The 12,977-nt window shown below is 45.4% G+C and overlaps 1 protein-coding gene across 1 annotated transcript in view; it reads left to right on the top strand.

Moving 5' to 3' along the window:
• Positions 1-12,977, top strand: part of AKAP6 (A-kinase anchoring protein 6) — a 389,266-nt gene that overhangs the window by 114,045 nt on the left and 262,244 nt on the right. The window contains exons 3-4 of the mRNA XM_063947473.1: positions 3,057-3,308; positions 6,409-7,551. Of these exons, the coding sequence (XP_063803543.1) occupies positions 3,057-3,308; positions 6,409-7,551 (1,395 nt within the window). The remainder of the gene's footprint in view (positions 1-3,056; positions 3,309-6,408; positions 7,552-12,977) is intronic.

Consider the following 12,977-nt stretch of genomic DNA (forward strand, 5'->3'; position numbering starts at 1 on the left):
CTGTAATATTGCTGAGTCAACCAAAGCCTGCATGTAGTACAAACATTATATTGTAAGTCATTTATAAATAGGTTGATGCCAGCACATAAATCATACTTGCCTACCTGACCCTCTCCATGAGGGAGAAAATGCTCTGTTCCTGGACTTTCCTGGTAATGTATGATTGCCATCACCTGTGGTGAAACACCTTTCTTATCAATTACCCAGCTCACCACAGGTGATGGCAATCATACATTACCAGGAAAGTCCAGGAACAGAGCATTTTCTCCCTCATGGAGAGGGTCAGGTAGGCAAGTATGACATAAATTAAAGGGAAAACATCCTCAGAAATATGAATGTTGTGTTAAAAGTACAAGGTAAGACCGACATGTACCGGCAACTCGGGATCATACATTCCAGCAAATTAAGGAGGAGATTTATCAACGCTTGGAGAGAGATAAAGTGGTGTGAGATAGAGTACCAACCAGTTAGCTCCTAACTGCCATGTTTGAAAACTGAAAGTTAGCGGCTGATTGATTGTTACTTTATCTCTCTCAACTTTATCTCTCTCCAAGCTTTGCTAAATTGTGTCATGTTGACCTTTTGAATCTGTCGACATTTTGTACCTGTCGACTTTAAGCACGGCCAACCTTTTATCTTTGACCTATTGTACCTGTCGACCTTTTGCATGTCAACCATTTGGTGCCAACCTAATGCCTGTCAACCATAACCCTTGTTGATCCAACACCCATTGCTGTGATTATTAATCTTTAATATTGAGGGCTGGCTGCAATTATTAATAAATATGCCCCTTAAACAGATCCCCTCAGCTGTACTGTGGTGGAGAGATCCCTTCAACTGTACTGTGGTGAAGAGATCCCCTCAGCTGTACCGTGGTGGAGAGATCCCCTCAGCTGTACTGTGGTGAAGAGATCCCATCAGCTGTACCGTGGTGGAGAGATCCCCTCAACTGTACCGTGGTGAAGAGATCCACTCAGCTGTACCGTGGTGGAGAGATCCCCTCAGCTGTACTGTGGTGGAGAGATCCCTTCAACTGTACTGGGGTGAAGAGATCCCCTCAGCTGTACCGTGGTGGAGAGATCCCCTCAGCTGTACTGTGGTGGAGAGATCCCCTTAGCTGTACCGTGGTGGAGAGATCCCCTCAGCTGTACTGTGGTGGAGAGATCCCCTCAGCTGTACCGTGGTGGAGAGATCCCCTCAGCTGTACTGTGGTGGAGAGATCCCCTCAGCTGTACCGTGGTGGAGAGATCCCCTCAGATGTACCATGCTGGAGAGAACCCCTAAGCTGTATTCAGCTGTACCATGGTGCAGAGATCCTCTCGGCTGTACCATGGTGGAGAGATCCCCTCAGGTGTATTCAGCTGTACCGTGGTGGAGAGATATCCTCAGCTGCACCATGGAGAAGAGATCCCCTCATCTGTACCATGGTGGAGAGATCCCCTCAGCTATACTCAGCTATACCATGGTTGAGAGATCCCCTCAGCTGTACCATGGTGGAGAGATCCCCTCAGCTGTACCATGGAGAAGAGATCCCCTCATCTGTACCATGGTGGAGAGATCCCCTCAGCTATACTCAGCTGTACCATGGTGGAGAGATCCCCTCAGCTATACTCAGCTGTACCATGGTTGAGAGATCCCCTCAGCTATACTCAGCTGTACCATGGTGGAGAGATCCCCTCAGCTGTACCATGGTGGAGAGATCCCCTCAGCTGTACCATGCTGCAGAGATCCCCTCAGCTGTACCGTGGTGCAGAGATCCCCTCAGCTGTACCATGGTGCAGAGATCACCTCAGCTGTAGCTTTCTGAGTAGATGTGTTACCCTCCAGCAAGGTGCAGGTTAATGCTGTATCTCCTGTAATGTGTCAGTGAAGTGTGTCAGTCTCCTGTACTGCTGGGGGTTAAAGGGTCTCTCCCATTTTCTGTCACATTCCCCTGGTGAGAAATCAGCTCCTAAAATAGCTCTTGGGAGGGGCATTGAGTGACTGGCCTCAGAGGACATGGCTCAGAGTAGGGTCCTTCCAGACGCTGAGAAAGGCCCTATATCTTGGGCTTGACTGACAGACCAGTTGTGGGGACATAAATCATCTCCAGGTAGGGAACGCTTGTGTTTTTTTTGCAGGTCATGTATTAGGAATTATTAGAAAGTTTCAGGGCGTATACAAGCCTGCTCTGTATAGTGTGTCACTGTATAAGTCCCCAGAAGGTTTACCCAAAGCAGTGAATACATGTGACACTACATATTGATACTCAAATGCTCATGTTTGAGTTGTCTGAAGCATCGTCCTTCTGGTATTTATGTAGTGTGCTCCTAATGTGATTATGGCTAACAGCTCATTTGTGTGCAGTCCCCATTTTACAAGGAGATATAAAGTGTTTGTATGTAAAGTCTCAGACTGTGCCATCGATTGAAACAGCTCTGTGTGTGTTTTAGCAGCAAATAGGGCGACAGCTGAAAGGGTTGTGGCAGCTGTCCTCTTGTGTCATGATCTGGGGACACGCACAGGCACAGCCGGGGGCTGCCCAATGCCCTGCTCCTTTATACAGAGCTTACAGCTAATCTGATCATCAGCAATGGCTGCAACACCCTACTAAATTGCAAGTTCTTTGGGGTCAGAAGCATGAATGCAGATGCTTGGTATCTCTTTATTTAATGTCTATATATTTTAGGCTTTGCACAGCTGTATGGTGTAAGTATTAATATGAGACTGTTCATTTTCATGTCTTATCCTTTGTTCTCATTAACCCCTTATGAGCTGGTAAGTCAGCATAGGCTTTATTATCTTGCAGGAATATATATCGTCAGAGGGCTGAATTGCAAATCTGTATAATTTAAAGCTTCCGTTTCAGTTTATTGTCCTTTTCTTTTAAAACCGCTTTAATTATTTGATTCTTTCATTAGTTTTGCATCACTCGTTACTTCCTGTTTCTGTACATCTGTTTTTTTTTTTCTCCTTTGAATTACTATATTATGCTCTTTTGAATCTTATTGCTATGCTATGTTATGCACCTGCTGGTCTATTATCTCTGTAACATTCATTTCTTCTTTCCGTGGCAGGAAATCTGTGAGGATATCTCCGATCACGTGGAACAGATCCATGCTCTGCTGGATACAGAATTCTCCCTGAAGCTCTTGTCATACTCTGTCAATGTTATTGTGGATATACATACAGTGCAACTCTTGTGGCACCAGCTGCGGGTGTCTGTGCTGGTCCTGAGGGAGAGGATCCTACAAGGGCTGCAGGACAGCAACGGCAACTATACTCGGCAGACGGACATCCTGCAGTCGTTCACCAAGGTGGACCAAGAGGCAAGAAGCAGCAGGGCTGGGGAAAGGGCAGCAAATGGGGGTTGGAGAAAGGGAAGGGACAGAACAGAGGACAGAACAGGTGAACACAGTGCAGGGGGTGCATTAACCCAACGACTAATAATAGCTCTACTACCTTATATTATCGCATATTTCCAGCGAGGTGCAGTGAGGTAAATGGCTGGGGAGGCACTGGGTCCTACCAGAGCCAGATTTACACACACATATGATTTGGTGGTGAGTTTTAAATATAAAATGATTAGAATAATACGACGATGATAGTTATAAATATCTTCTTTGTATTATTATAATAATTTTTATAGTCAAAACTCTGGAGTACACTGGAGATGACAGGTGAGGCTCTGCCTACCCTGACTGCCCGTCGCCACCTATTTCATCCTGAAAACAACGCTCTGTAATGACTGCATCCAATGTAGGATGTGAGCATCACTTATAGTGACATCAAATATTTTTTCCACTATGATAAATACATTTTATTGGCCCTATTAGCAGTCCTTACTCCTTACTTTGGCACCCTAATATATTCATTAAGTAATATTGCCCTCATAAAGTAATTATTATTTTCTTTTTTCCTCTTTGTTCAGTGCATCTCATATATATATTTGTTCAGATCTGTGGCTCTATGACTCATTTGCTAACGCTGGGCGTGGCGCTGGGTGTGGCTAGGAGCGCTGAGTCATAGAGTCACAGATCTGGATAGGAGAGACCAGGCCTGTAAGTGTAGCGGTACGCCTGGGTACGGCATACTGTTAAGAATCTAGCCGCCCGTACGCTGTACCTGCGGGCCGCCACTCACACACACCATAGCCGCTGTTAGCGGCTATTACGGTAAAAGCCGCCGATGTAATCCTCCTCTCTTTCCCAGCCCGCTGCTGTGTCAGGGAAGGAGAGGAGAGCGGAGCGCAGTTCCGTCCCTCAGTGCTGCTCAGTCAGACTTTGGTCTCCGGGCGCAGCGTGTATCTTCTCATATGGGAGAAGATACACGGCACAGCCGGCACAGCCGGAGACCACCAGAGTCTGACTGAGCAGCACTGAGGGATGGGCCCGCGCTCTGCTCTCCTCTCCGTCCCCCGATCCAGCAGCAGCAGGTAAGCAGTTGGAGGGAGGTGGGAGGTGTGGGGTGGGTGGGACATATGTATAACTGGCATTGTGGGGCATATCTGGCACTGTGGGGCATATGTATATCTGGCATTGTGGGGCATATGTATATCTGGCATTGTGGGGCATATGTATATCTGGCATTATGGGGCATATCTGACACTGTGGGGCATATGTATAACTGGCACTGTGGGGCATATCTGGCACTATGGGGCATATGTGTATCTGGCATGATAGACTGCGGAGTGTGCGCGTCACCGTGACGTCATGGCAGTGCTGTGGGGAGACTACAACTCCCGGCATGCCTTGCGCGGCCAGGAAGAAACATGGTGATTGCTGTTTCTGGTGCTGGTGCAGAGGGAGAGTCTGTAGTGTGCAGTTATGAGGGATAAGTCCCCAGCGCCCACACTGTGTATGTGATATTATATAGGTGAGGGGCTGTATAGGGATATATATATATATATAAAATTAGGTTTCCCATTCACTTTATGAAGAAAATGACACACAAAAAAGTGAAAAAAATCATATCGACCTTATGTCATGTCGACCTAAAGTCCCTGTCGACCTAGAATCCATGTTGACCTACTTAGTGTCGACCAATAGTGGTCGACCTAGACACTGTTGACCTAACTCTTGTCGACCCTCCATACCACACCCGCCGCTGAGTAGTAGCAGTTTCACACCGCCACACAAGTTACTTATTATTATGTAGCATTTACACAAGTGTTGTTGCTATAGCAGAAGTTTTGCTACAACTTTATTGTACGTTAGTGCTCATGCACATTACATTGACATTAGATGTTTGTTCTTTAATGCATTTAGAATAGACCAATAAATACTGTAAGCAAGGAGACACACACTTTCTGATAAGCGTTCACTGTACTTTCCTGTGTGTCTATTTTAATGTGACCTGCAGCACCCAGAAGTGCTGGGTATCCGGTGGATAGATAGACAGTGTCTTGTTAGACAGTCAATAGATAGACACCATATGTTAGACAGACATTATGTCCACAGGGTCAAAAGGTCAACTTGAAAAAGGTAGACAGTACAAAAGTTCGACATGGTCAAAAGGTCGACATGAAAATGGTCGACATAAAAAAGATAGACACGTTTAAAAAAAAATAACAACATGTTTTTGGACTATTTCATACCTTCTCTATCCATGTCGGCATAGTCTTGGTTATAAAACTTGTGGCGAGCCACCGAGCCCGAAGCATGGCGAGTGAAGTGAGCCCCGCGAGGGTATGCCTTTCTACAATCGGGGGTCCCAGATGACAAAACTATCCACACAAACCACAAAAATGCAAAAAACATGGTGCCTACCTTTTTTTGTTGTTGTGTCGACTATTTTCATGTTGACCTTTTGACCCTGTCGACCTTTTGACCCTGTCGACCTAATGTCTGTCTAACATATGGTGTCTATCTATTGACTGTCTAACTAGACACCATCTATCTATCAACCCACACCCCTGCTCCCTGGTGATGTTGGCCCCGTACCCTCTGCGTAATGTCATGACACCATGCGTGCCAGGGGTGGGGGCAGCACTGGGCACACAGCTGCCCTGTTACACCACTGGTGGCACTATATAAAAGATGATGATGATGATGATGATAATAATAAATAATACAGTGGGGACGGGGCCAACATCACCAGGGAGCAGCACTGCCCAGAGTATCCTCAGGATGCTGTGAGTGGCTGTACAGAAAGCAGGGTGCATTGCCTGGAGCACCCACTCTGGGGGGTACTGCAGTAGCAATCTTGGCTCAGGAGTGCGGTTACATCAGTCTCTGGTCCACTGGCGCTCACAATATAATTACCCTAACAGACACAAACATATGGGAAGAAACCAACTTAAACTTAGTAAGCGCCACACTGATAAGGGCCTTGGTCAGAAATCTAACTCAATACTGTAAGGCACAACGCTTTGTGTACAATTGGTACTTAGGAATGGATAGTAAAACACTATTATTTTTCTTCTTTCAGGATAGGCTGGATGCTCTCACCGAAGTGGATGGCTCTGGTCAACTGACTATTCGATGCCCCCCAGACTACCTATCTCTGGATTGTGGGATAACTGCCTTCGAATTATCAGACTACAGTCCCAGGGAAGAAGACACCCCACCTCCACCTGCAAAGCCCCTAGAAGACTGGACATACAAAGCTATGCAACAGGAGTTTCCAGATCTCTTTAAGGGCCCTGGTCTTTTAAGCGTGATTCCTGACCAGGATACCCCAGTTGATGCCGAGATGGAAAAAGAGTCTGCACCTCAGATGGATGACCCAGGACATCAATCTCTCAAAACTTTACCTCCCACTGAAAGCACCACACCAAAAAGACCACTTCAGGAGAGCAGTGACCACGGAGGAGACTCTCCCACTCAGCCCTCTTTGCCAAAGAAGGGACTGTTTCTGAATGATGTGATTAACTGGGCCCAGACAGACAACGTAGCGTCTGTTGAGATGAACTCTCCACTGCCTGTATGTCTTTCTTCCCCAAAAAAACAGTTCAGTCTTAGTCTGACACCCACATACTCTTCTACAGCCCCACCATCTTTTAAATGCCAAGTACCTAAAGAGGATGGCACAGCACAGAATGTGGGGATGGAAGAGGATGACAGTCAAGTGCACCTGTCCCTTAATGGTAGACAGTTTCCTGGTAGTCCTAGTCACTCCCAATGTGGAACACCATATGAAAATCAGAGAGAGCTACATAATAACAGACTGCTGGTTTCACCACCCCAAGAATTAGGGACAGACAATTGGTATGGGTCAGATGAGTTCCTGGCCTTGCCCTCACACTTGCACCAAGCCGACCTTCTTGCCTTGCACCTAGGTAGCCTTTCACAACTGGTATCTCCAACCCCTGGAGATCCACAACCACCTCTAAGGGATGTGGAGGACTGGGAGGTTAGTTCAGGCTCAGAGGTTGGGCCCAGCTCACCCCGTTGTCTCTCTCCCAGTACCCCAAGTGACATGTCCTCATATCTGAAAGGCAGTGGGCAATCAAGTCCACATCTTGGTGGTCCAGCACACAGCGGGCGGCAAAACAGAGCAGCTCTAATACAGAGGCTAATGTGGGACATACAGAGACAGGACAATGACCGACACGTGTGGGACAGAATCCAGGTAAGGACAAACACTTTCACTGGAAACAGAAAGGGACTTTTCCAAGGGTGGAACTGTTATACATAGGTGTGTGATTGTGTATGTGTATTTGGAGCATTATCAGCAGACAAAGAATAACTACATGGTGACAATGTAGAAGATAGTGCTAGGGGTTAGTAAGTCTTATAGGAGAAATCATAATTAGTCATAAATTAATGCAGAATTTGTTACTAAAAGTAGGACATAAACACTTGAATTTTATTGATAACTATATTGGTTTTTGGGGTGCATCACCCTTAAGCGTATCACATGATCAGCATGGGATGAAATAAATATCCTGGCCGTCAGAATATTGACGCCTGGATCTCGACTGCCAAGAATGCCGACAGCTGTGCCAGGGCTATTCCCACTTGTTGGTGTCCACGTCACCCGTAGAACCTATGGCGAGCCACCGAGCCAGCAAGAGACTTTCTAGCGGCCGGGATCCCGGTGTCAATAAGAAGGTACACAATTAGATGTGAATACACAATATTGTAACAATAAAACATTATAATCAGATACTATGGAAGCAGGGTACACTGAAAATGAAGAAAGCAATAATATACAGTAATGTACAAACATACTATGGAAGCCCAAACAGCAAGTGCATACTACCAGAAGGCCCCGCAAAAATTAGTGTCTTACTGGTCACAAGGAACTGACATAAAGTGGACCGAAACACATACTTGCCTTCTCTCCTAGAAGAGTTGCGGGAGACTCCTAAGTTTTTGAATAGACCCCCGCAAGAGTAGGTGGATCTCCCGCATCCCGGCTGCTCCTAGTGAAGTGGACAGGATGGGGGGGGGAAACACCGGAATCATGGTGCTGTATTGAGGAGGCAGGGCTAAATGAAGCGACTTGTGGTGGGTGGGGCCTAATGGTGTGACCACTCAGCCCCTCCTCCCAAAGTGGCCAGCAGTATCTCCTCTCCTCTTTGGGCTTCTCCCAGAGAGGAGACAAAAATAATAATAAATACAGTATGCTGAAGCATAAGGGAAATATAGTTGAGGCACCAATGCGACTAAACAAGGGGAGGAATTATAAGGGGAAAGAAAGGATAGAAGATGATATGAAAGAAAAGGACATTAGCAGAGACCAGGGAGAGGTGAAGATTGAAGTTGGTACCACAGAGACCATACTTTGTGAAAGGTAGCAACGGTGCCATTTTTTAAGCTCGAGACGTATTCCACCGAGTCCACAAAATGACAACGAGCATGGACAGCTGTCACCGAGGTTGCTTTTGACAATCAAAGATTTTGCAGTTTAAAAAAAATATTAGCTTGTCTTGATGCTTGCTAGTGTAACCTGGGTTTAGTACTATTTTATCCAATGACAGTCGTCCATGTGATGGGATATTTTGCTATTATAAGCATCGCCCTATTAAATGTTTGGATTAAACATGTCAGGAAGCAGCCGCTTTTACAATCTGCCAATTACTAAATGAACCCCTAAAGCTGGGTACATACTAAACAATATTTTGAATGATTTGCCCGATTCCGACGGATCGGAACGACAAAATGTTACAATCATCCAGTGTGTATGCACTGTGTCGCTGTCGATGCACGCTTATGCGGGTCGTCGGCGACATCCTCTCTCGGACCTACGTTCAGGGCTAAAAGGGGATGTCATTAGCAATTGCCATGCTGCCGAATGCAGCATGACCACCACCATCACTCAGTCGCTGCCGGCATCGGCAAGTGTGTATGCATTTGCCGAGTCCAGCTCCACCACCAGGTCCCGTTGCTGCTGATGTCGCTGGGTACACACATCGTCTACTGTGTACCCAGCTTAAGAGTTTGTTTCTCCCAACTACTTTCATTTGATTATACTGCTATGCTAGAGAATTTGCAATTCCTGCATACAGCATGTAACAAAACTCAAAGCACTGGACCTGATTCTGATTTGGAAGTAAAGCAAAGTAGCAAGTAACTCTGTATGTGGAACAACCCATGTTACAATGCAAGGGGAGCAAATAAATGTATTTATTTTTGTGCAAGGTAAATACTGACTGCTTTTGCATGTAGCCCACAAATTAGACAGCTTTATTTTTACACTACAATTCAGATTTCAGTTTGGACACACCCCATCCAAATCTAACTCTCTGTCCCACCTGCAGTTCACCATAGTTTTGCCCAGGTGAACAGTAACTTTTTTTTTTGCTTTACTTCCAAATCAGAAGTTAGCAACATTCTATGGGGACGATTAAATTGTTGCCGGAACCTCCAGCTGGGCAACTGTGCTAATGGACATCTATCAGAGCTATTCAATTGTTTCTCCGATAGATTGGCTCCTATGTAACTGTTCTACGTATCTCTAACTACAATTTAGCACTGGTTTATAATTATAAATCGTTGTTTTATACCTTCTTTTTCTACCAGCCTCACAATGAATTCATTACTTTGTAAAGTGCCATTCTAAAGTCTTATGTTTTGATTGGCTCTCAATGATCACATGGGACAAGACATAGTAGTAAGTGGATTCTGAGAAACAAGTTTTCACATCACTTATTAAAAATGAATGTATGATATCTAGAAGAGTCCTTTCATACCATCTTAAGATGTTGGTCTAATTTGCATATTAACAAGATGAGAGGATGGTTAGCAGAGACAGGCGATTATACATCTACCGTTAATGCTGTAACAGCATATTATGTTCAGCAAACAAACACATTTCCCTTTATTTAACCTCTGTTGTATTTCAAGTGACTGTATAGATAACCCAGCATAAATGGAAAATGGCAAGACATGATAGATATCTAATGAAAATATCAAATCTGCACACAGAGGTTTTTGAAAAGTAGCCAAAGTCAGAATTTTGTTGCCTGTCATGTTTTGTAAGTGCCTATAGCAGTGGTTTCCAAACTTTTTTGACTCATGTCGCCCTAGAATATCAGAATTTTTTCACGGCACCCATAGGCCAAAAATTTCTTATTGAGAAATTTAGAAAGAAATATTACATTAAGTAGATCGTGTTTATATGTTATCCTTAGGGTCAGTTGTGTGGTGAGGGACAAGATTTGCTTCTGTTTGTCCACATATTTTATGACTGGCAGCCACCAGCACCGGTTTTGCCTATTATATTGACCATAAATAATTTGAATTGGTCCTGGACCACCAACCCAGGGCACCCCTGCAAGTGTCCCGAGGCACCCCAGGGAGCCACGGCACACAGTTTGGGAACCACTGGCCTATAGTCTTATACTGTATGTATTTTTTTTTAAGAGATATGCTCGGACCCCTGTGTTTTGGTTTAGGTTCTCATCCATCATCGTGTTTTGGCAAAACCACCCTCATGTGTTTTGATTTGGATTTGATTCTTGTTTCGGTTTTGGATTCCTTTAAAAATCGATAAAAATGTATTCAAAAGAATATCGATAAAAATCTGTAAAACAGCTAAAATCATGTAATTTGGACCTGTTTTGCAATCCAAAACCCTACTTCGAATTTTAAATCCAAGTTCCGAACTGATAACAGACCCGAGCCAGGACTCTGCTCCACTCAGGGTTGCACTGGCCCACAGGGGTACAGGTGAAACCACCGGTGGGCCCCACTGCCTGGGGGCCCACCTCCTCCTCTACGGATCAGGTCCCGACTGTGCACTTGAATTGTACATTATACATATTATCTACAGTGCATTGCTGTTATTAATCTGGTACATTATCATGCATGCACTAACAGTATTTACTATATACATATATATATTTATCATGGGGCCCATACCATGTTAGCCAAGCCTCTGTGGCAGCTGGCCACACCCCTAAGCATGGGCCGCTACATCTGCCCCCCCCCGGTGGGCCCTCCATGCCCCAGTCTGACAGTGGCTCCACTAGGAACCCCAAAGTGTTTCCGCACTGGGACTTGCTCCGATTTGGAAGCCCTAAGTTCAGGTGTGTTCGTATTTCAGGAAAATGGAACCACACATCTCTATATTTTATAAAACAACCCGTTTACACAGAATTGCTGTTTTCAATCTTCAAAACATAAATACATGATTCTATAGTCATCCTATTGGGCGCTGAATTCTGGAAAGAACCCTTATATACTATATGCAGTTTTAAAAACCAGGTTGACAATAGCACATTTTGGGCATGATTTGGACGTCTCTCTCCTCACTGATGCAAATAACGATTTGTACCGTAAGTACGTGTGCAGAAGCCAGATTACGCAATTTTGCGTACCTGTCATCAATTCTTAGTTGGTCGGAACTTTGTGGGATCTCGCTTTGTGTGAAATGTGCTTGAATCAGGTGGCTGCACGCAAGAGATCGGTCTTGTGTGAGTGTCTTGGGATTGTCGTGGCCATGCAGCTAAAGCAAAGCTCCACGCTGTTCTGCTTTGGAAGCATATTGTGGAGAATTGAATCTCATTCCACAAGTTATGTATACAGGCCACCATCTCTCAATGAAATCCACTTTTTTATCCATCATATAAGTAGTTGCAATGAGACTAGATTGCACAAGAGCTGACAATCCACTCCCTGGGAATAATCACTCATGTCTCTACTGTCTCCCAGTATTTAGTAGTTTCCACTACACTTAACATGTCCATTTATCTCCAATCGGGGATACGGACTACAGGTACGCTACAGTCTTGGGCCCACATTCCGAGTTGATCGCTCGCTAGCTACTTTTAGCAGCCGTGCAAACGCATAGTCGCCGCCCACGGGGGAGTGTATTTTCGCTTTGCAAGTGTGCGAACGCCGGTGCAGCCGAGCGGGCCGAAATTTTTTTATGCAGTTTCTGAGTAGCTCTGGATTTACTCAGCCCTTGCGATTACTTCAGTCTTTTTGGTCCCGGAATTGACGTCAGACACCCGCCCTGCAAACGCTTGGACACGCCTGCGTTTTCCCAAACACTCCCTGAAAATGGTCAGTTGCCACCCACAAACGCCCTCTTCCTGTCAATCTCCTTGCGATCGGCTGTGCGAATGGATTCTTCGTTAAAACCATCGCCCAGCAACGATCCGCTTTGTACCCGTATGACGCGCCTGCGCATTGCGGTGCATACGCATGCGCAGTAGTAACCTGTTCGCTGTGCTGCGAAAAACCGCAGCGAGCGATCAATTCGGAATGACCCCCTTGGTTAGTATGCTTAGGCTTCCTGACTGTACAGTCCTTGTCACACGATGGGATGACTGGACTGTTATAGGCTTGGTGCACTGTTCCCTTGCACAGAATATTTCTGTATCTCTTTATAGCTCTCGCTAATCTCACACTCGGAAACTCTACACATGTCTGACTACAGCCTGCTCTGTATCTCCCCTGTCAGTTCTCGGCTCTCTGGATCTCCTGACAGCTTCCAGACTAGGGCAAAGTTACTGTGTGCTGATGGATCTGAAATTGACGTGAGCCTGGACACACTAGAACAGACCCATGCAGTTTGGTCAGGGAAGGTTATTAAACTATTTAAAT

Source organism: Pseudophryne corroboree, chromosome 12, assembly GCF_028390025.1.
Source record: "Pseudophryne corroboree isolate aPseCor3 chromosome 12, aPseCor3.hap2, whole genome shotgun sequence".
In the NCBI taxonomy this organism is placed as follows: Eukaryota; Metazoa; Chordata; class Amphibia; order Anura; family Myobatrachidae; genus Pseudophryne; species Pseudophryne corroboree.